The sequence below is a fragment of the Buteo buteo genome, chromosome 16 (assembly GCF_964188355.1).
Source record: "Buteo buteo chromosome 16, bButBut1.hap1.1, whole genome shotgun sequence".
NCBI lineage: Eukaryota > Metazoa > Chordata > Aves > Accipitriformes > Accipitridae > Buteo > Buteo buteo.
In genome coordinates, this window is record NC_134186.1 from 29,276,456 (window position 1) to 29,296,940 (window position 20,485).

A 20,485-nucleotide genomic window follows, 5' to 3' on the forward strand; every position below is an offset into this window, starting at 1 on the left:
CAGCTCCCGGGGGACTGACGTCCTGAGCGCCGTCCCAGGGCTTCCCCCTCCGCTGCTTTGTTTGGCCGGACCGGGGCTGCCTCCCTCCTGACCCGGGACCGGGGCGGGGGGGGGGGGAGAAGGCGAGAGCTGCGGTGGCGGAGCCGGCCCGGGACGGGCCTCCCCCCGCCGGGGTGGGATGGGGCCGGGGGCTGGCAGAGCCGCGCCGGGCTGGGGGTTTGCCCCGCGTTGTGACAGTGGGGTGTTGCGAGCAGGTTGGCTTGGCTGGTGTGTTGCACTTCGGTTGTCCGGGTGTCTATAAACAAGAGTTTAGTAAGTGTAGGGAAACTGCTTAGGCTGCCTTAGCCGAGCTGGGAAGCCCGGTCCTGAGCGGTACGGGCGGCAGGGACGGGGGAGATGCTAGCGGGACTTGGAACGCTCTGCTGTCAAACCGTGCTCGGAGGGTCGGGGAAGAGCAGGATGAAACAAGCTCACTCCACGCTATGGTAGCGGTTCTGTAACACTACACGGGGTGGCAGATTCCTTCCCCGAAGGTCTGGCTTAGGCATAGTCATGGGGATTAAGAGCTGCAATGTACCTAGGCTTTGGCTTCTTTCTGTTCCTTTAAAAAGAAAAAAAAAAGTTTAGGTGCCATCTGACGCCTTGGGAGGTTTTCCCATGTTATTGCGTGGTGTCACAAGGTGGCAGATTTTTGAGATCTGAGCATGTAGGTCTCATCAGAGTGGAGTTAGTCCCCTACCTGCAGCCATGCTCAAGCGCTGTATGTAGGAGAGAACCCATATGCCTTCCCTGTTCATGGGAGATGTTCTGTACCTGTGTAGCTTCTCCTGAGTGCCACAGTACAGGATATCCAGAGGACGGCAATTGTGTTGTTCGGAGGAGTCGGTTCTCTAATGCGTAATCTTGTACTCTGGGGAAACCAGACTGCTCCCCCACTGCCATCAAGCGTTTGACAGCAGCTTGCCTGTTTCGTATCCCAGTGTGGGCCAACTGAGCTGCCATTTGTGCTGGTAGTAGTGCAGAGTGGAGGCCTTTTCCTGATCTGAGACCTGCAGCTTATGTTGTGTTACAGAACAGCTGGTAAAGTCATTTACCCTAAGTCATGCCTAAAGTTAGAATGGGAGCGTTTAAAGTTGAGGTAGGCTCATCCACTGTGTTCACTTAGCCCTGCACAGTGGTGTGGAATCAGCCTCAAAATGAGCAGACAAATGAGGTATGTAGGCGTCTCATGTCCATTTGCCCCGCTTCACTATTTCCCTCTGACTTCAAAGGAGGAAGAGGAGGAAGACAGCAGTCCTGGAGTGTCCTTCTCGCTCTCTTCAGAAGAGTCGGAGATGGAGCCTGAGGAAGAAAGGATCCGTTACAGCCAAAGACTGGTCAGTATTGGCCCTAAACAACCCTATTCTGGTTTTGGTTCTGTTGCAACTGAAGAAAGAAAAGGCGTTTACTGGCAACAGGTTTAAACAACCAAAAAAGTGTTGTGGTGGATCGCCGCAGCCTGCCCAGAGGTATTATCTCAGCTGGCAGAGGGTTAGATGGCTTTGTGGGTCCTGTTTGTGTCACAGAGTCTGCCTGAATGGAGGGCACTTGGTTACTGAACTCTGGAAGAGGGGAGGGTTGGAGGCTGAGACTGGGTAAGATGCTTTGCGAAGCTGCTGGGTAGAAGTATGAAATGAGTGTTGGTGTAGTTTCTGGCACAGCAGGTTTTTTCCATGCGTTTGTAACAAGCAGAGAAGCTGAAATAGTGTGTGTTACCATTACGTTGGCCTGGCCTTGATTTGAGTGTGCTGCGAAATCTGAGAAAACCAGCTTCAACTTCAAGCTCAAATTTACTTGTGCCTGTGCACATGTGCACGTGTCTTCTCCCGGTGTTTCCTTTCGGAGGGAGCTGTTCCAAAAGTCAGGTCCTAGTTAGCTCCTGTCAGGAGCTCTGGCTTGCCTGATGCTTGCACTGCTGTTCAGGGGACTGCCTGAAGCTGCTGGTGTCTGTGAGTTGGGCCATAACTGTGAGCAGTTTAGGAGCTGCTGCTCTGAGGGTCTGAAGTGATATTCCCAGAGATCCTGGGGAAGGAGGGAAGCTGCTGTGTCTCCTGCAGGCCAGTTTCAGGTTGTTCTGAGGCAGTTGTAAAGCCCCTGGGAAGGGCAAGTGTCAGTTCTGTGATAGCTGAAGCTCTGATGGAATTCATCTCTGAGTCACGACAGTACATGTACCCTCACCTTCAAGGTGCTGTCTGTAAAGGTAAATCCTTATCCTTTAATACTCTGAAATCATTTGGTGTGAGGCAGCGTGGTACTTGGCATTAAGCTTTGCCCTCGAGACCAAGCAGTCCTTGTTGTTCCTTTGTTGCTGCTGGGTGCCTGGCCATCAAAAGGGTGCTGGAGAGTTGTAGCCAGCACAGGCCTTGTAGGTGGCCTAGGGACAAAAATCCTCTCGTGATGGTGAAACGGTTATTCTAGCACAGGCCCCTGTTGAGAGGAGGATTCTGCATAGGCTGTGGTTTGTCCAAACACCTGGTTTACTGAAGGTGTATTCCTCTTCTGGTGCTGCTTGGTGTCTATTGCATGTTTACTTTTTGCGGAGAGGGTTGTCATATGCTAGATGATTCCGTGACAGGCATCTATACTTTTATAGTCAGCTGCCTTAGCCCACTTTGGGAACCTGAAGTGACTCGTGATTTAAAGCGGTTTTTAATCTCTTTCTCTCTTTTTGAGAGGGTTCTTACAAAAAAACCCAAAACAAACTGTAATACATCTGTCGGCCCATCAAGATTGCTTGTTTTTATCCCAAGTGCTTTGGTGGATGCTCTCATTTGACAATGCTGCCAAAAGCAGCTGTCCCACCTCCTCCCTCGTCCTGATGCGCTTGTTCCCACAATTGTGCGGCACGCAGCTTGAGGTGCTGGTTTGACTGGGGAGTGACTATTTCTGTAGCCAGCAGTCAGGGTGGCAGGATAGCTTCTCTTGGAGGCAATGTCAGCTTCAGATTTTGGTGGAACTACGATTTTAGCTACATTTTGACCAGAAGTAACCCAAAATGTCTGGATAAAGACATGGCAGATGAAGGGGACTAGCAGCCAGAAACTTACCGGTTTTAAAATGCTCGTAATCTCACAAGTAAAAATCGTTCAGAAGAGTTGCTTTCCTAGTGTAGGTGGCCTGGACTCCAGCAGAATGTGCTAAGCTGGATAAATGGCTGCACACTGATGAGCTACATGCTTAAGGGGCTTGGGGAGGCACATGGGCAGCAAGCAGAGGATGAGGCTCACCTAGGCTTCTGTGGCCACATGTGCATGTTGTCTCTGCTGGCCTGCAGCCGAGAGGAGGAGGCATGACCCCTGTGCGGTAGGTGAGGCTTAGTTCATGCCTCCTGTTTTGCTTTTCCTGGGAACTTCCAGCTCATTATGCTCTCTTGCTGTGTCAGTGATGCTCCCTTGTTGAAGGACCTTTAAAAGATGATTATTTTTTTTTGAGGTGCATGCTTTGAGATGTGGGGAGCTGTTCTCTTAGCTAGTGTTTCTGGCCCTTGCAGAACAAGGTATCATGGATGAATTATCCAGGGAAAAAAAAAAGTGCTGAATATGACTTATCTGAATATCCTACTCCTCTGTATGCCGTGGTCTTGAGACTTGTTTTTAATATCCCTACATCAAAAGTTCTAGGTAGGGAAACAGGTAGTTGGTAGTACAGTATGTTTCTGCTGCTGTGTTTCTCGTGTGTGACTGGGGATCAATGTGGCTTTGATAGCAAAAGAATAAATATATTATAAAATAAAAATAATAATCCAAGTGGGATAGTAGTCCTACCAGCCAAACAACCTTGGCCAGGGTAGTTTATAGTGGTGAAGGAGCTGAATTTATTGCATGGGCAAGTAGCATGGTTTGATGGTACCAGTGGCCTGAGATGGCAAAAGAAGCTTGCTGTCTGGTGTGTCAGGGTAACTACACCATCTTTTGACTGACTGGTTTCCATCAGGATGTAGAGTAAGTCATGAGCGGTTTGCGTTATTTCATTTAGTGAGCAATACTGTTGCCTTCCTTTGGTTCAGCAAAAATCTGATCTATGTATGTTTTCGGAATGGATTTGCCAGTATTGGTGAAAGATCTGGGTTTTGAGGAGAAATTCATCTCTGCTTCAGATGTAGTCGCACTCCTACAAGAATTCTCTTCCCGTTCACGCATCCCTGTGTAGAGTAATGACACTTACATTAGGTGGGTTGCACTGCTCTTAACTGTGCTTGCTTCCTAGTTCAGGCCCTACATCCATGACTCCCAAGATTATAAAGGCCTGGGTGAGTTGGTCTGGACACGGGAGTATCGTTAGGAGGATGTCTTGCACCCGTCTGAAGCAAACTGTGGAAAAAGAAAGAACCTCTTAAACTTGTGTCCCAGCAAGCTCTGGGAGGCTGACACAGGTAGGGGAAGGCAGCCTGTGGAAGATGCTGCGTGAGCGGGGAGGGTGTGCACAACAGCGAGTTAAGGGATCTCCGTGTTCCTCCCACAGAGATTCAGCTGGGCCTCCCTGCACCGTGAGCAGCGGAGGATGGAACTTGTCAGGCACTACGGAGTAGTTTTCCACTAGGTCTGCATATATGCTTCTGCTCCTCAGCTCTGTAACGAGGCAGTACTTTGGGGATTGGTTTGAGGTCCCAGCTTTATAAGCTGTAGATGCATGTTTTTCAGGCCCTTAATTGAGGAGCTAAAATGCTCTATTGTATCCTGCGCCCTGAGTGACAGTCCAGCCCTGGCACTAACAATGCGATGGTCCTTCTCTGAGACTTGGAAGTCTTCCGCTGACTGTCACTGGGTGGTCGCACCCAGCCAATGTCACACCAAGCTGTTCAGCTCCCCACGAGGAGGTCAAGGGCATGCTGGCACCTGGAGCCTGGACTTCTTGAAGGCAGGAGCAGCAACATGAGCAGCTCTGGCTATGGACTAACAGCTCTGGAGAAAAAGAAGTCCAGTTGGCCTGGTGCTGTGATGCTCAGATACTCTGCCTGGTTCAGGCTGTCCAGCAGTTTCCTCACAGAGTACATTCTCTGCTTTGTACTGTCTCAGCACTCACCAGGATCTCCATGAGGTGATCTGAGACAGGAGAAACTGTTGCATGTATGCAACTTAAATTTTTTTGGTAAGGTTAGATCTGTGTTAGGTCATCGAGTGCAAGGAGGGGCAGCAGGGAAGGAATCTCCTGGTGGTGCTCAGGGAGCTGTTCAGCAAACCGGCCAGTACGTCTCTGGAAACTGCTGCTGGAGGGGCTGTTTGACCCAGTGCTCTCTAAAAGATGTGCTTGGTGTGCTCGAGGCGAGGCACGTGTGCCTCGCTGTTGCAGCACTGAGTGCCTGCATGGTGCTCCCCTGAGAAGGGGTTTCTCTCTTACTCCAGTCTTCGCTGCACACAAAGCCACTTCACCTGTTCAGATCTGTGGAGCTGCTGAAGGGCCCCTCAGTGGGATGCAGGGCTGGTGTCTGCCTGTCCTTCTGCAGGGGAGTCATTCAGTATTCCTGGGTGCTGGAAGCGTGAGGAAATCTCGCCTTCTGCCTGCTCCGGGGCTAATTTTGCCAGGCCTTTACTGTGAGCTAAGACTAGCAAGACTCCGTGAATTAGGAGTTGATTAGCACATCACCAAAGTGATGCCATACACTTTCTGTGACAACACTCAGGGTGAGGAATGAAGGGCAGCAGTGTTGGATCACTTCAGAAGGGCTTGGAGGAGCATAGCGGGCGAGTGCCATTACCCTAAGGACAAATCCTGCCTGTCGTGGTCTCTCTGCTGCTGTCAAGTCAGCAGTCTCTATCTTAGGGTGTGGTTCCAAGTTAGGATTGCCAGTGTGGCAGAGCTGGTTTAAGAAGTTTTCTCCCTCCCTCTGTTAGTGCCTCAGGAGATGATGCCCCTGAGCTGAATTCTGCTTCAGGGAATTGTGGATCATGCCCTTAGATGAAAGTTGGCAAGAGGGTAGGGGAGGCATCTAATCAGAATTGTTGTCTGTGCTGGGCTAGTGAGCTCGCTGTCCCACCAGCAAACCTGATGAGACTGAAGAGGTGGCAATCTGAGATGGGGAGACAGGGTGGGGTAGCAACCTCTTAAACTGGCTCTGCTGCTGGAGAGAGCCTGCGGTGGAGCCGCACCCCGCCTCGGGGTGGTGGGTGCTCTTTGGGGCTCCCGCTGAAGGTATTGCGGTGCCTGGGCCCCGAGTGACCATCCCTGGCTGGGTGCAGTGGCATCCTTGGTCTTTTTGGAGGTTGTTGTGACACCCATGAAGGGAAACCGGCCTGTGGAGGAGGAGTCCCACCCGCTGTTAAGTGCTCTGGGTGCTCAAGCATATGGGAGATGAGGGGGGAGCCAAAGAGTGAAATGCTGTCTCTCCCACTGCTTGGGGCAGTCTGTGTCCTGCCTTAGTACTGCCCTGCCCTGCCCTCTGGTCAGATCCTCAAGTGAAATTTGAGAGGAGGCCTCTGCCTGTCCCTACCAGCCAAAAACTGAGGCCTCTCCTGTAAACAGCAGTTAGCAAACCTGTCCTTACATGTTGGTGTCCACGCTATCCCCTGGGCGAGAGTACACATGAGCTTTACAGTATGTGGAGTCATCAGCTGAGGGATGAAGCTTGGGGAGCATGCAGGAAAAGGTTTCTCTTGCAGCCGTGTGTACTGTGGTGTGGAGTAGCACAAGCACGCTCGGGTGTGCACTGCCCGTGCTTGAGGGATGACAAGTCTGGCGCTGACAGGTGCCCAGAGTCACGTTCGCTCTAATCTTGTGGTTTCCAAGTTGTTCGTATCGGTGGTACCAAATCCTTTCTGCAGGATGGGGTGATGTCAAATGCAGGACACAACCCACGGGGCCAGGAAGGCCCATGCATGTTAGCATTCACGTGACACTCGTGACAAAGTTCCAGCCCTTTTCCTCACACCGCCAAGGGGATAGATGGCCTCAAAGCTGTGAGACGGAGGTTTGCTTATATCTGGTTAGATAGCAAAGAGGAGGACACAGCTGCCTGCGCTCCCTGTGTTGGTCAAGCAGCTGCTGTTGCTCTATCTTGAATGGCTCACACTATCCCAACAGCGGGATGCAAGGAGCAGTGTCTTGCCATCAGGTTCATCCTGACTTCTTGTTTGTACTCCTTGTAATGCTGCTCACTACCAGGTAATGATCCCTTGCGGTTGCTGGTGTTTGTCATCCTCAGATCTTGGTGTGCTTGACAGAGGCCAGTCCTGCTGGATACTGGCTTTCCCAGAGCTGGTCCTGTTGGCCTGGGACTTTAACGTGTGAGCTGGGGTGAGCCTACCAGCATAGTTCCTGTGGGTAGTGGAGCATGGGACTAGCCACATGCGCTTGGGTGAGAGTCTGGGTGGTTGTACGACACCCCCCCGTTTGAAATTTGACACTGGCAATCTCTTACCCTGTCAAGCAATGCTCCCTCCTGTTGCCTGAAAGGGCTCAGAGTTTGTCTGCTGTGTGCCCTATGTGAAACCCTGTCTGGCCAAATGTCGCTGGTCTGCTGGACACACCTTGATTTCCTAGTCTAGACAGGACCTGTGTGAGTAGGGTAATTAATCTCTCCCACATGCCTCTGCCTCAAACTGAAGACACTACAAATGAGTCATTCCAAATGACCCAGGTGTAATAATTGAGCTCTAAATAATTTAGGGACTGTTCAGATTTGATCTGGGCAGCTCTTTGGTGGAAGCTAGCAGCAACTGAAGGCTATCCTTGGAAAGCTTTAGAAATCCCTGTGAGCAGTTAGATCCTGAAGGATGGAAGAGTGTGCTGGTCCCTGGAAGAATTCTTCCCTCAAACCAACTGGATGATGTTCAGTGTCAGCAGAGAAGAGTGCAGGAGGTAAATACCTCTGCTGGTTTCTTACTCTCCCAAGTCTGAGTGTGTCCTGGAAGCTGCAGTGAGTGAGCAGCCAGACAGCGCAGGAGCACTTGAAGTTACTTGTAAATTACCAACAATATTTGCAAGTTGCATCTATGTCTCCTGTTAATAAGCAGGAGTAGGTTTTCACAGGGTTATCCCAGCTGGAGGTGACACTAACAAGTTAGGAGAGCAGGCCCCATGCTCCCAGTACCTTTTTATTGTTGGCTTATTTTGTCAGGACCCACCCAGACAGGGGTGTACAGGTCACTGGCTGGGTTTGGGGGAGAAATGGCACACGTCAGGGAAGTGGTGGTATGCTCAAGAAGGTGGAGAAACAAGGTGGTGCACTAACAGTCCTCTGAAAATGTATGAGGGGAAAGCAATTACTTGTCTTCAGAGTGAGGTGTTTGGGGTGTTGCTGATTCCAGAGGAGGAAATGATGGGTGAGCTCTGAGCAGGTAGCCTGAGCTCTGGAAAGCTCGATTTGCTGACAGAGGTGACTTATTAGTTCACAGACTTTTTTACACAATGCCTGACCTGCTTTTGTTTGGGTTGAAGAGGTTAAAGGCAAGTGGAAAAGGTAGAAGGTGAAGAGAAACATGGCATACTATGCTGAATCACTGTGCGTTGTGCAGCTGTGGCAGTGGACTGTGCATCCACAGCATGATCCTGTGGCAGGAGCTGGTTAGGGGCGGCTGCTGCACCGAAGCATGTACCTGTGTGCTCAGAGAACAGGAATTGTCATAGCTGAGCAGGTCTGCCTTACTGGATGTCTTGTCCGTAGTTGGTCCTGCTGGAGAGGGAGATGAGAGCAGCAAAGGATCTTGTTTGGTTGCTTTGGGAAAAGCAAAAGAGCCAAGTAGAAGAGCAAACCCCAAAGTAGGATGATGGGGCCTGTAATTAGATATCAAAGATAATAAGCTGTCAAAAGCTCTAGGAGGCAAAAGGGTGGAGATCATGTATCTCAGAACTGGAAGTGTTGTCTCCAGTCAGCTTGGAGAACCTGACATCTCAGTTAGGTTTGATGTTCTTGGGGTGAGGGTCAGACAGACAAATCTGTGTAGAGCCCTCCCCCCTGGGAGGGAGTGAGGAGCACTGGATAGACATATGCCCCCATTTGGAAAAGCTTCAGTTTCAGCTGAAGCTAAGAAGATATCTGTGACTGCACTTGTACAAATGCAGCATCAAAAAGCCTGTCAATAAAGTCTGAAACCACCAGCATCACAGCTATCTTCTGTCTTGGATGGTGTCAAGCTAGTTGAGCTGCTTACCAAACCCTTTGCTGTACAAGTGCTTGTGCTGGTCCAGGCTCAATTCCTTTTCTGGAGGGCTTAGGGTAGGGTGTCAGCCTCCTGGGGGCTGTAGGGGACTTTGGTGTTCTTACCTTTCCACAGTGGTCTGAACTCCCTGTGCAGCCCACCTTCAGGTACCTGCAGATCTCCTTCAGCAAGGATGCTAATGACTTCTGATTTTTGAGGGCCAAGGAGTAGTGAGAGCGTGTTCCTACTGCTCCCTCTCTAACTCACTACCTCTCAGGTCCTGTCAGTGCTGCCAAGTTAGGAGTGCTAGGAGCAAATGCTCTGCCACCTCTGTGTTGTATCTTGGGCAGTTAGGAAATGCTCTGTGCTGTGTGTCCCCCACCCAGCTGGAGGTTGCCTGCATGCTAACGGTTGGACCAGACTGGCTAATTGTCACTTGTCCTTGCTTATCTGATGGGGAAATGACAGGCTCCAGGATGGCGTAATGAGAATGAGCGTGAGGTGCTGTAGGTCACTGATGCTGGAAGAGCTCTGCTCATAGAGCGTGGAGCTTAATCTGGAGAGACCAGAGGGGATGTGATGAACTCGAAGTTTTCTGTTTGCTGATCGTCCCTGTTTACCTCTTTTCCCAGCTCCTAGGAACCAGGTGAGGAAGATACATAGCTGTCCACAGGTGTTGCTTGCTGGCACTTGAGATGGTTCAGATAAACCTCGTGACAAAGTGTAGCCTGTGAATCCATGACGGGGGAGAGGAGAGGGATCTGTTTGACAGGGTTACTCTCTGTTCTGTTTCTGTGCGTCCATGCTTGTGCATCTCTGTTGCTGTAGAAACAGTACTGGTAGTAAACAGCATAAGCTGGCTGTCCAGGGGCTGTGAATCCCTGTGGAAGTTCCAGGAACTTGAACCAGAGGAGGTTTGGGGCTGGGATCTGGCCAAGGTTGCAGAGTGGTAAGAAGAGATAGGTGAGTTTATGCCTGTGCAGTAGTCTGACAGGGAGGTGCGCTCTCTGTAGCGCTTCCACCCAGGTCGGGTGCCTGGAAGGGTGCAAATCTGGGTGGCATCCTTGCTGCCAGAAGAGCTGAGGTGTGGTTCACAAGCGCTGCGTGTGATGTGCTTGTGTGTGTGGGTGAGCTGGTGCAGCCTGGGGAGGGGACTGGCAATTTTTACTGCTGTCAACTGGAGCAGGTCATATTGATGGTGAGGTGGTGAGTGGAGCGGTAAACTTTCGTCCCTACGGTACATTAAACACTGGCTGCTTTTTGTCTTTCCCTGGATCTTACATGTTTTAGCTGTCACACTGTACACTAACAAGAGTTTTAATAAAGCCACCCCACACACACCCTGCACCCTTTTTTTTGTCAAGGAAGAGGCTCCAGGGTGTGACCGTCATCTGTGGTTTTTTGTTAGCACTGGTCCTCTGGGTTGGGAACTGACTGCAGAATCAGGCTGTCATGTGGTAGCCAGTCCTGACAGAGTTTGGGAGAAGAGGTCACTTGATAAAAGGCACGGGGGAAGGATCGGGACGTTGCTTGATAGAACTCTTATCCAGAGAAGCAGATCCCAACCAGTGAGGTGCATTCTCACTACAAGTGAGATATGTAGAGGGGATGGTCCTTTTTGATACTGCCTCTTACCTTGCCTAATTTTCCATGAGGCAGCAGTGAAAGCCTGCAGGGTGAGAGAGAAGAGAGGCGGTGCTGCAGAACTTGGAGAGACAGCAAAGTGAATGCTCAAGGAACAATCAGAAGATGTAAGAGCAGAAAAGCCTGTGTTTAATAAAAAAAAAAGAGGCTGGCCTGTGCTCTTCAGTCCAAGAGTGCCCTGCTTCCCCCTTGCCGTCCCATGTACCACTGGCTCCTGAGGGAGCTGTAATCTTGGGATTGAGCTGAGGCAGCTGGAAGTGGAAAGGAGAGGGCTGGCAACATATGCTGCTTTAGGGTTAGACTGCCTCAGTGTCTCTAATTCACTGTGAATAAATATTTCCGTGTGTCACTGAACTGAGCCCCTTTGCCCCATTTGGAGTAATGAAGGGGCAAGTACTGGGCTTCCTGTGGAGCAGAGGGAGAGGGAGTGTGTGCAGTGATGGTGTAATAATCCAGAGTATGGAGGAAATATCCTTCCTACTAGATGGTTTCACGCACTGTCCATGTTCTTCCCAATGGCCCTGGGTTTTTTTCCTTCATAAGCATCCTAGGCCCTCAGGCAATTCAGGCAGCCCATTGCTATTCTCTTTAAAGGGCAGTGTCAGTTTAGCAGGAATTGCAGTTCAAACCCCAAAGCTTCCTGTGCTTTTGCTCTCCAAGTATTCCTGTGGTCCGGCCTTGTTCAGTTTGTGTGATGGGACAGAAGTGGCAACAGGTTTCTGCAGAACTGGGTTGGGACACTAGGAAATTTGGAGCGTGAGCTCTTCCCCACTGAAAAATCCAAGCTAGTCTTCTGAACTCCCACCATGATGTGGAGGTGCTCTGCCTATCCCAGCAAGGAGTGAAGTTGCGTGGTGCTGACCTGCTAATGCTAGATCAGCTGCACCTCTGTCTCTGAATGCACATGGCTCTGTCCGTCCCTTGTGCTGGCTCTGCTGGGTCTCTGCCTGGTGGTCTGTGTGGGCTTAGCAGCCTGGAGGTAAACAGTCTACTCTTTCCCCAGTGGGGAAAATGGGTTAAGTATGTGTAATTTTCAAGCCTGCCTTTTTGGAGAAGTTTGGTCTACTTTGTTCCATTTTGGGGATGTTCTGTTGCCTTGCTATACAAAGCAAAAGGAGTAGCAGAGCTGGTAAGGCTCATCTACTTGACTGCATAGCACATATGCTGGGGACACCCTGGCAGGGAATGGGCTCTACACAGCAGGTTTTTTCCTTGGATTTCTTCTGGTTTGGAAGGGGTGGGACATAATTAAAAGGGTTTGGACAATTTAGTGGTCCTTCATGAACTTCCTCAAGCTGTCATAAAAGCCAGGCAGGGTTTGTCCACGTACTGGGCTGCTACAGCTGGTGGTGGGTATGGGCAGTCTGAGGGTTAGTAGTGCCATAAAAGCTAGTTGAGACAGTGGCTGCATGTGGAATATGCTGCAGGTGACTGGAGTGAGAAGCCATATCCTTTCCTAGGAACAGTGTTTCGTTATTGGGACTGTTGCCAGACTTGCCCATCTGTGATCTGATCTAACATGTTCTTCTGTCTCGTGGTTTTGCTGCTGTGGCAGGTCAGTGTGTGGTTTAGCAGCAGTTGCTGGAGTTCTCCTTGTCCCGTTGGTGCTGTCTCCCCACCTGCCTCTTTCAGCCTTGCTCCAATTCCCCAATTATTCCTTGTGTACATCCAATTTCGTAACCCAAAAGTGCAAACCAAAGCGTTCTTCATGCTCATTCTGAAATGCTGCCAGCCCTGCTCGTGATAGGAATCCTCCTGGAGCTGTGAAGCCTGGAAGGGCTCCAGTTCTGCATAGATCCTGTTCACTCCTCAGCCTGGTGCTTTGAGTCTCTTTGTCCAGGAATATGCAACCTGGGATACACCAGGTCTGCTCTGCAGGTTTTGAGAGAGATAGGAGATGATAAGGGGCATTAAACCTGGGTTAAGCCTGCTGGGTTAGTTCTTGGGCTCCTTTTGTGAAACCAGGCAGCAAAAGAGTTAGTTTAGTATGACCATCTTGTCCAGATAGTCATCATTGGTGGACAGAGCATGCAGAGCTGCTAAAGTTAGCCATCTGCTAGCTTGTCCTAGTGTCGGGCTAGCTTCCAGGCTAGCACTGAGACAGATATGGCCACTGACAGGTTGTCCTGGGGCTCCCCCCTCACTTGGGGGATTATGGCCTTCTCTTCAGATCCTACTAGCCTCCTTCTGCCTGGGGGAGCAGGGAGCCTGGAACCACTTTATTGATTGTCTCTGGGGCACTGGCAGTTAAAAGTAAACGGCTCGCAGAGCCAAAATATTAACAGAATTACATGGGCCCATCTCTGTAGGACCCTTTGTACCCCAAGGGTGTCAGGAGGTGATGTGGTTTAGTTATTGCTTCCTGTACTTGGGAAGAAGAGGAGCTGAGGAGAAAGGGGCACAGAGGATGGAAACCTGCTGCCTCTCTGCTGGCAGAGAAACACAAGTAACGTGCTTGTATGGATCAGAGTTTGGAGCCTAGACCAGGAGCTGAAGTGGGAGGTGCAGGCTTGGAAGAGAGGAATATAGAAAGGAAAAGCTCTTGCGCTTAAGAGAAGCAGTAACCTGGCAGACTGCTGATTGGATGTCATAATCTTTGTGCCTTGGTTCTTCACACTGTATCTGAATATACATGCAAGGGAGCATCTTCCCTGTATAGTGAGTTCTGGCATTGGCACCTGCTGTGCCCGCAGTCTGTCTGATGGCTGCCTTGCTGCTTCCATGCTTGTCCAACCTCCTGCCAGGGGTTGCCTTTGCCTTGTGCCTTCCCAGAGAAACAGGGCCCTTTCCCACTGATAGAACAGATCTCACGTGACCTTTGGGGGGGTGGCTGTTAATTGCTGGTGGATCTCAGCACAGTGTCTTGGAGACCAAATTCTGGACACTGCTCTTTGCCACAGGTACTCGCTCAAGATTAAAACACCCGTCAATAAGTTTGGATGTTGAAGGTCTAGACTTATCTAGACAAGAGCCATAGTAGTTTGCTGTAAAAGTATGTGAGAAGTTAAATTTGTAAACTGAGGAGAGTTGAGCTTGTGGGTTTATTACCAATTTGGATTCATTTCAGCAAAGTGAATCTACAAAGGGATGGTTGGCTAGGAGGCACCTGGTGAGGAAGTTCAGTGGTGAATGAGAGAGATCCACTGTTAAGTCATGCTGTTCTATACGTACGCTGGGAGCCAGGTAGAAGTTATAATACCTGCAGCAAGGGGAGTTTGGAAGGAGGGGGTTCAGAAACAGGAGTGAAACTTGACTGCATTCTTCATGTCAACATCTTTCCTCTAAAGGAGTAAGGGGGGGTTGCAGGAGGCTTCAAACCAGAGGCTGCTTCCAGAGGCTACTCTGGAAACAAAGCAGATAAAAGGGAGGAGACACAGGGAGAGGAAAAGTGAGGGGTGCTCTGGTCTCCTGAAGTGGAAGGAGCTGTGGCATAGCAGGAAGAGGCTTCCTGGGGACTAGGAGATGGAGATAGATGTTGGGAGATCAGGGAGGGAATGGCAGCAGACAGGACAGGAAGTGACTAAAATACTGTGGTGTTTGTTGGTTTCACTCTGTAAATATGTGAGGCTCTTTCAGCGAAAGGACGGCTTGTTCTTTTTTCAAATGTGACCTTGTACTTGTTCTTCTCAAAAAAAAAAACCACCACAGGAGAGTAGTCTTCTGGTTCTCTTCAGCCAACTGTCAGTTCCTTTGCCGTTAGAGGTAGCTGTGCTCCATTGAGGCAGCGCTTGCTGATGGGGAGAGGTGTCCAAGGAAGGGTTTTGAAGAGTACCACCATGGAGCTGCATGAGGCACTTCCCCTGGCATCCCTGGGAGGAGACTGCAGGTGACAGGATCAGAATAGAAGGGATAGCACTGGAGCTGTCTGCAGGATTAATATTCGTGGTTCCTGTTTCCTACATTAATTGAATGGTACCCAAGAGGGCCAGAAAGAAATGGTGAAGGACAGCTATCTTAGATGAGAATTGCTGGCTGTCTGGTGTTGGAGGATGAATAAACTGTCTTTATCTTGACCCTGCCTGACACAGAGAGAAAGGCTTTGGACTGTTTGTCAGTTCTTCCTTAGTAAAACTCTCATCAGGATGAAAAATGCCTGAATCCTAACACAGATCACAAAGCTGGAAAAAAATCCAATATTTAAATATCGCTTCTTGATGCTGAATGCTAAAGTTGTCCAACAGTTATATATGTAATTTACCTGGCTCTTATACCTTGCATTGCTGGGGCTGAGCTCCATCTGGGACACTGTCACGGATGGCAGTTTTGGGGGCATCTGCTGATCTCCTTTTTGGAAGTCATCCGTCCCTGGCTGAACCGACAGTTGACACTGGAAGAACTCCCGGTAGCAGAGCCACCCCCGGGAAGAAGCAGTCTTAGTCTAAGAGCCCAGTGCTGTGACTTGCTGGTGTGCTCTGGTGAGGCCTGCCTGGATGGGGTTGCACCAAGAAGCAGAAAGAAGAGAGGAGGGCTAGCAATCTGCTGGGAAGGGGTACTCAGCTAAGACCCAGCCTTGGCACAGTCTGTGGGACAAAGTTAGCCAGCTTCTCCCAGGAAGAGATCAAACATTGTGCTGTAGGAAGGATTTGTGCAGCTCTCACAGTGTGTGCTAATGGAAAGGTGAGATTGGTATTAGGATGTCATGGCTTTGCATGTCTCTTGCCCTTTGCAGGTATCACCTGTAACCAGTTATTTAACCAGGTAGCAATTCCCTGCATGGCAGGTGAGGATCAAAGCACATCAGAGAAGAAAGGGATCTTGGAGTGTCCCTACACAAGCCCTAGGCTTGTACATTGACCACATCTGTTGTCATATGGAGACCTGATTTGGGGAGCTAAGGAACTGTGGTGTGTGTAACTGCTGTGAGGAAGCTGCAGACTCCAGGAGAGGAAAACTCTGCTGCAGAGATTTGCCCAAAGTCCCAGCAGATGCTGCCTCTCCCAAAATGCATGCTTGGAAGTGCAGAAGCCTTTCCTTCCTCCTGTCTGCTCTGCACGCACTGAAATATTGTTTTTCCCCACCCTCCCAAGACAACAATGACATGAAAGCGCTGTGGCCCCGGCTGAGTACACGAGAGGCGTTGTATAACTGATGGGAGCTATTTGTATTGTGGCAGCGCTTTTGGGTCCTCAGCCACGACTGGGATCCTATTCTCCTACATACTGTGCAAATTAGGAGGCCAGACTCTTCCCTACCCACAGGAACAAGCGAAGCTGATCTGGCTGGGAGTGTGGAGGGGTTTTTGTGGCTGATGCTTTGCTGATGACAACAAGCGCATTAGACTTTGGAATTTGCTCGGCTGGAGGAGACAGCCCCCTTCTGTGTTCTGCATCCCTGTTTCCCCATTGCAAAGGGATTCAAGTTTAAGGTGTTTTTGCCTGTTTCCTGGTGTTTGCACCTTTGTGGTGTGGCCACCTTCCATTTGCCTCAGAGGCTGTGCATGCTGTGAATGAGATTAGGCAAGAGTCAGAACGGTTCCCTGATTCCACAGTGCAGATTCATGGGTTGATCAAACTGGAGTAATGTGAAGTTTGTACTGCTGTTTCATGTAATGCGAGTCCATGGCAGGTTGGGCTGGTGGAGTGGCATCCTCTGAAACATGTTGTGTTTCTTTGGTCATAAAGCCTCCAAGTTTGTTAGTGAGTGACCAGATCATTTGCTGCACATTCATGTAGGGTGGGAGTGGGATCTGTCCTCAAAGCTGTGATTTGTGCTTGGGCTTAACCAACCAAAGCGGTTTTGTGGTCCAAATGCCAAACTAGAATGACCAAGTGCTAGAGCTAGCACCACATGGGCAGCAGCAGTGATGGGGCGTGGGGAGGCAGCGGGTGGACGGGGAAGGGAGCAGGAGCTCCTCTGCACAGCATCTCTAGCAGTTTACGCCTAGCTCAGCCTGGGTCGTTCAGTCCTGTTGGGACCATACTCCCAGCACGTGTGCAGCATTCACCTATGGATGGCACCAGTGGGATCTGGATCAGGGCTGGCCATGTGGTCACATTTCTGTTAAATTAGCTGGCCTACACAATCCAGAGCCTGTGCTGGCTTGGTGCCACTTCCAGAAGGACAGACAATGCCTGATGTGGCATGCGGTCTAGCAGGGCAGTAACTGTGTCCTCTCCAGAAGGAGATCTTAAAGGGAGCTGTCAGACTGAGCTTGCACTGGGTTAGTACTCAGTTGTGTGGCTGCAGCGGTCTCAGTCTGGGGGAGGTTCCCAAGCATGCGTATTCAGCCATGCTATAGTTATACTTAAACCATGTAAAACTTCGGCGTGTTTCCCTGTCTTTCCTGTCCTGGCAGTAGCTGCAGAAAAATGTCTAGGAGCAAGCCAGCTAATGCCATCTGATGTTGCACCTGGATAAAGGAAATCTGAGCATGTCAGCCAGACACCAGGGTCTCCGCGAGGTGACGGCAGAGGAGGGTTTTTTCCAGTATGTTGGTTATCTATCTGCATGTTGCATTTGTGCTATACCTTGCTGCTCCTAGTTTTTCAGGCTGCTGGTGTCCTTGAGCAAGTGCTGTCAGCTGGCCTGTGCTGCTCTTTAGTGTGTGAGAGATGTCTGCTTGAAATGGGGCCACAGCTGGCCATCACACCTCTGGCTGGAGCTGTGTTCCAGCCTGGGTCTCCCGAGGTGAGAGGTTTGTGGTCAAATGGCCTGAGTTTCAGCCCAATGCAGTAACCCCTGTTGTGTAGCTTAACTAAGAACCCTGAAATCCATTCAGGTTTCCAGCCTGGGAGCCAAATGTAAGTTATTAGGAGACTAGTTTGGATATAGCCTCTTCTTGCCAGCATTTAGCATGCCAAACCTTTTTCATCTCATGAGGTTTTGTACCCAGCAAAGGCAAGAGAGCTGCTTTTCCCAAAACCTGCTAATGAAAAGCGAGTGTCTGGAGTAAGGGGACAGGTCAAAATGCAGAACTACAGCCTGGTCCTGCAGTGTGCCACCACCCACCTGATCCAAAAGCAGGCAACACCCATGGACTACAGGGCCCAGCATCCTCTGCTTCATTATGCACATCCTCTAATCAACGACAGAGAAATGCCTGCTGGGGCCAGTAGTCCTAGGCCTTGTTTCCTAGGCTTGCCTGGGAACTGGGGTAAGTGAAAAGCTAGTCATGCTGGAAGGTTATTAGAATGCCTGCCTGCACTAGGTATGCCTTGAACTTCCCTGGTGTGATTTAGTAAGGAATAAGATACCTGCAAAATAGTCTTATGTTTCCTGTAGCTGCTGTCCTTACAATAGCAGTCAAAGGTGTCCCAGCAGGAGCTGCAACAGGCAGCTGATATCTGACAGCATCACAGTGCAGGATTTGAGGCATGTTTCAGCTGGACAAGGCTTGCACAGCTAAGGGCCCAAACAAGCACAGGGAAGCACCATGACCCCTGCTTCTTTCTCTGAAAGCATAGAAATACAAAGGGGAAGCTACAAATTGGGTTTCCTTGGCGTGTTTGCCCATATGACCTAAGCCTTCTGCAGCCTTGCACAGCACTCTTCAGGGCAGAAGTGATTTGAAATGGTTCTGGGATAGCAATTGTGGTTGTCCAGCAAATGGGGCTGGTTGGACTTCCCCCTCGCCTCCAGCGAAGGTGAGGAAGGGTCTGTGGGTGTATGTGGAGCTGGAATCTGTTGGATTCATGTGCTGGCCACCCAGGAAAGCCCTGCGTTTGCATCCTGCCTGCAGACCTCTCAGCGTGTTTTGTCACTGCTCTCCCTCCCTGGCTCCGGCAAACACAGCGGCGAGCGGCGCTTCCTGAAGCAAGCGCTGAGCTGGGATGATTGACGATGGGGAGAAGAGCGGGTGCTCTGTCACCCAGAGATGAGTGCCTCGCTGCTGTTTGTGCTTGGTGTGCTGCCTGTGGGAGTTCAGCAAGGCCTCCCATGGGTTAACAGGAGCCGAGACATACTAGAGCTGGTCGTGCAGCTCCCTGCCCCACAAAGGTGGGGCCAGCACGGCTCTGCCTGCCCATGTTGAGAGTCCAAGACACCCAAACACGATCCTCAGCCAACAGCAGCATACCTGCTCCATCCTTTCTCGCCGTGGGCATCTTGCGGTGTGGCTGTGCCAGGGCCATCCGGCTCCGTCCCTCCCAAGCAGCTTCAAGCTCTAGTGCCTCTCCTTGAAAGAGCCGGTCTCGGTTTAGAGGCAGAGTGACGGAAGGTTTGGGAGTTTCAGCCCCTGGATTTGTGCTGGGAGCAGTAGGATGCGCGGCCCTAGCGCCCGACAGCTGTTCCCAGCCAGTGCGTTGGTGTGCACAGTCTGGCCCTAGCAGAGCGAAATCCAAAGAGTTCCCCAGGAATATGTCACTTGGCTTCTGCTGGTGACACCTCCGTTTGTCTTTTTTTAGTGCATGGTTGTGCGTTTATACAAGTGTGTCTGTAAAAGCCTGTAAGTAAAGTGAGCTTTATTTTTGTATTGTTAAAAACAGTGAAAGAAGGTACTCCTGCTTGCTATTGAAGTTTAGTGGGTGGCTTAAGACAAAAAGCTGCAAAAACGCAGCCCTTTTCCAGATTGCTTAATCAGTTGGGGCCATTTGGACAGGCTCTTGGAGAACATTGGTTGCAGGATAATTAGGGCTCTTTCTGAGATGCCCCATTCACGAGCAGCCTGCCTTGTAGATGAGGTGTTTGTGCCCCTATTGTATTCAGGTTTCTGGGAGGGATTTTGGAAAGTGAAGCAAAGTTAATGAGGTGTTAACAGCACACAGAGGTAAGCTTCTCTGCCTTGATGGCAGGGAAACTACTTGTGAATTGATCAGTCTTCTTGGTAGAGTGAGACTGAAGTTATATGTGGGGCAGGGGAGTCCCTTTTTGAAACGAGTGTCCCCACATGCTCCTGCACTGGCTGAACTAACTAGTTTTAGAAGTATCTTTAAAGCAGTGCATCTGTACGAGGGAGTCCTTCCTCTTTCACCGGTGCTGTTTAAATAGATGAGGCCAAAAAGAAGAGAGGGACAAATAAAGCAATGTAGTGATCAAACTGATGGATGGCTAATAGCAGGCTGTAACTCACTGGAAAATATCCTGGCCATGTTTGATTCAGTTATTGTAGTGCGTGATGGGCTGGGAGAGCAGGCAGGCCAGGGGTTAATGGGAAGGTGAGTGAGGCCAGGCAGGGCTGGGGTTGGCTGCTCAGGGCAAAATAAACCCTGGCCCAGGAAAGGTGGGCTTGTACCTCCTAGGACTTCATGTGGTCAGAGCAAGCACTGCCTTACCCCTGGCTGGCTGGGTGAGGAAGACAGAAGTAAGCAGAAAGTGGCTTTGAGTGAAGTCCGAATCGGTGCTGAACTCTGAGGCGGAGATTTGCAGCTTGCTGCCACAGGGAGGGGAGTCCAAAGTGTGTCCCCTCACCTGGGAAAGGGCACTCTTGTCTTTACCAGGAGACCCTCAAAGAAGGAAGAAATGAGCTGTCAAAACACGCTCCGCTCCAGGCAGCAGGAGGTGTGCCGTGGCAGGAGGTCTTGCAGGGACTGCGATGCACAGCCGTACACACCGGTCACCTTACCGGCAGTGGTGAATTTCAGCATCGCGGTCTGTGGCTGGGACCGGTGTTATTGCTGGGGATGTGACCCTGCTACCAGTACTGCAATGCCGCTGTGCCTCCCTGCTGCAGGCAGGTGCCGGCTTCCAGGCCCAGATGTGACAGTAACTACTGTGTCACCTCCTGCCACATCCTATCCCTGGCTGTCTGCTGGCACAACGATTGGTGTGAATGCTTTATAATGGGAGCATCC

General features: G+C 50.5%; 1 protein-coding gene across 1 annotated transcript in view; it reads left to right on the forward strand.

Annotated features, from left to right (window-relative positions):
• Positions 1–20,485, forward strand: part of KDM2A (lysine demethylase 2A) — a 52,145-nt gene that overhangs the window by 878 nt on the left and 30,782 nt on the right. Inside the window, exon 3 of the mRNA XM_075048337.1 lies at positions 1,272–1,376. Within this exon, the coding sequence (XP_074904438.1) occupies positions 1,272–1,376 (105 nt within the window). The remainder of the gene's footprint in view (positions 1–1,271; positions 1,377–20,485) is intronic.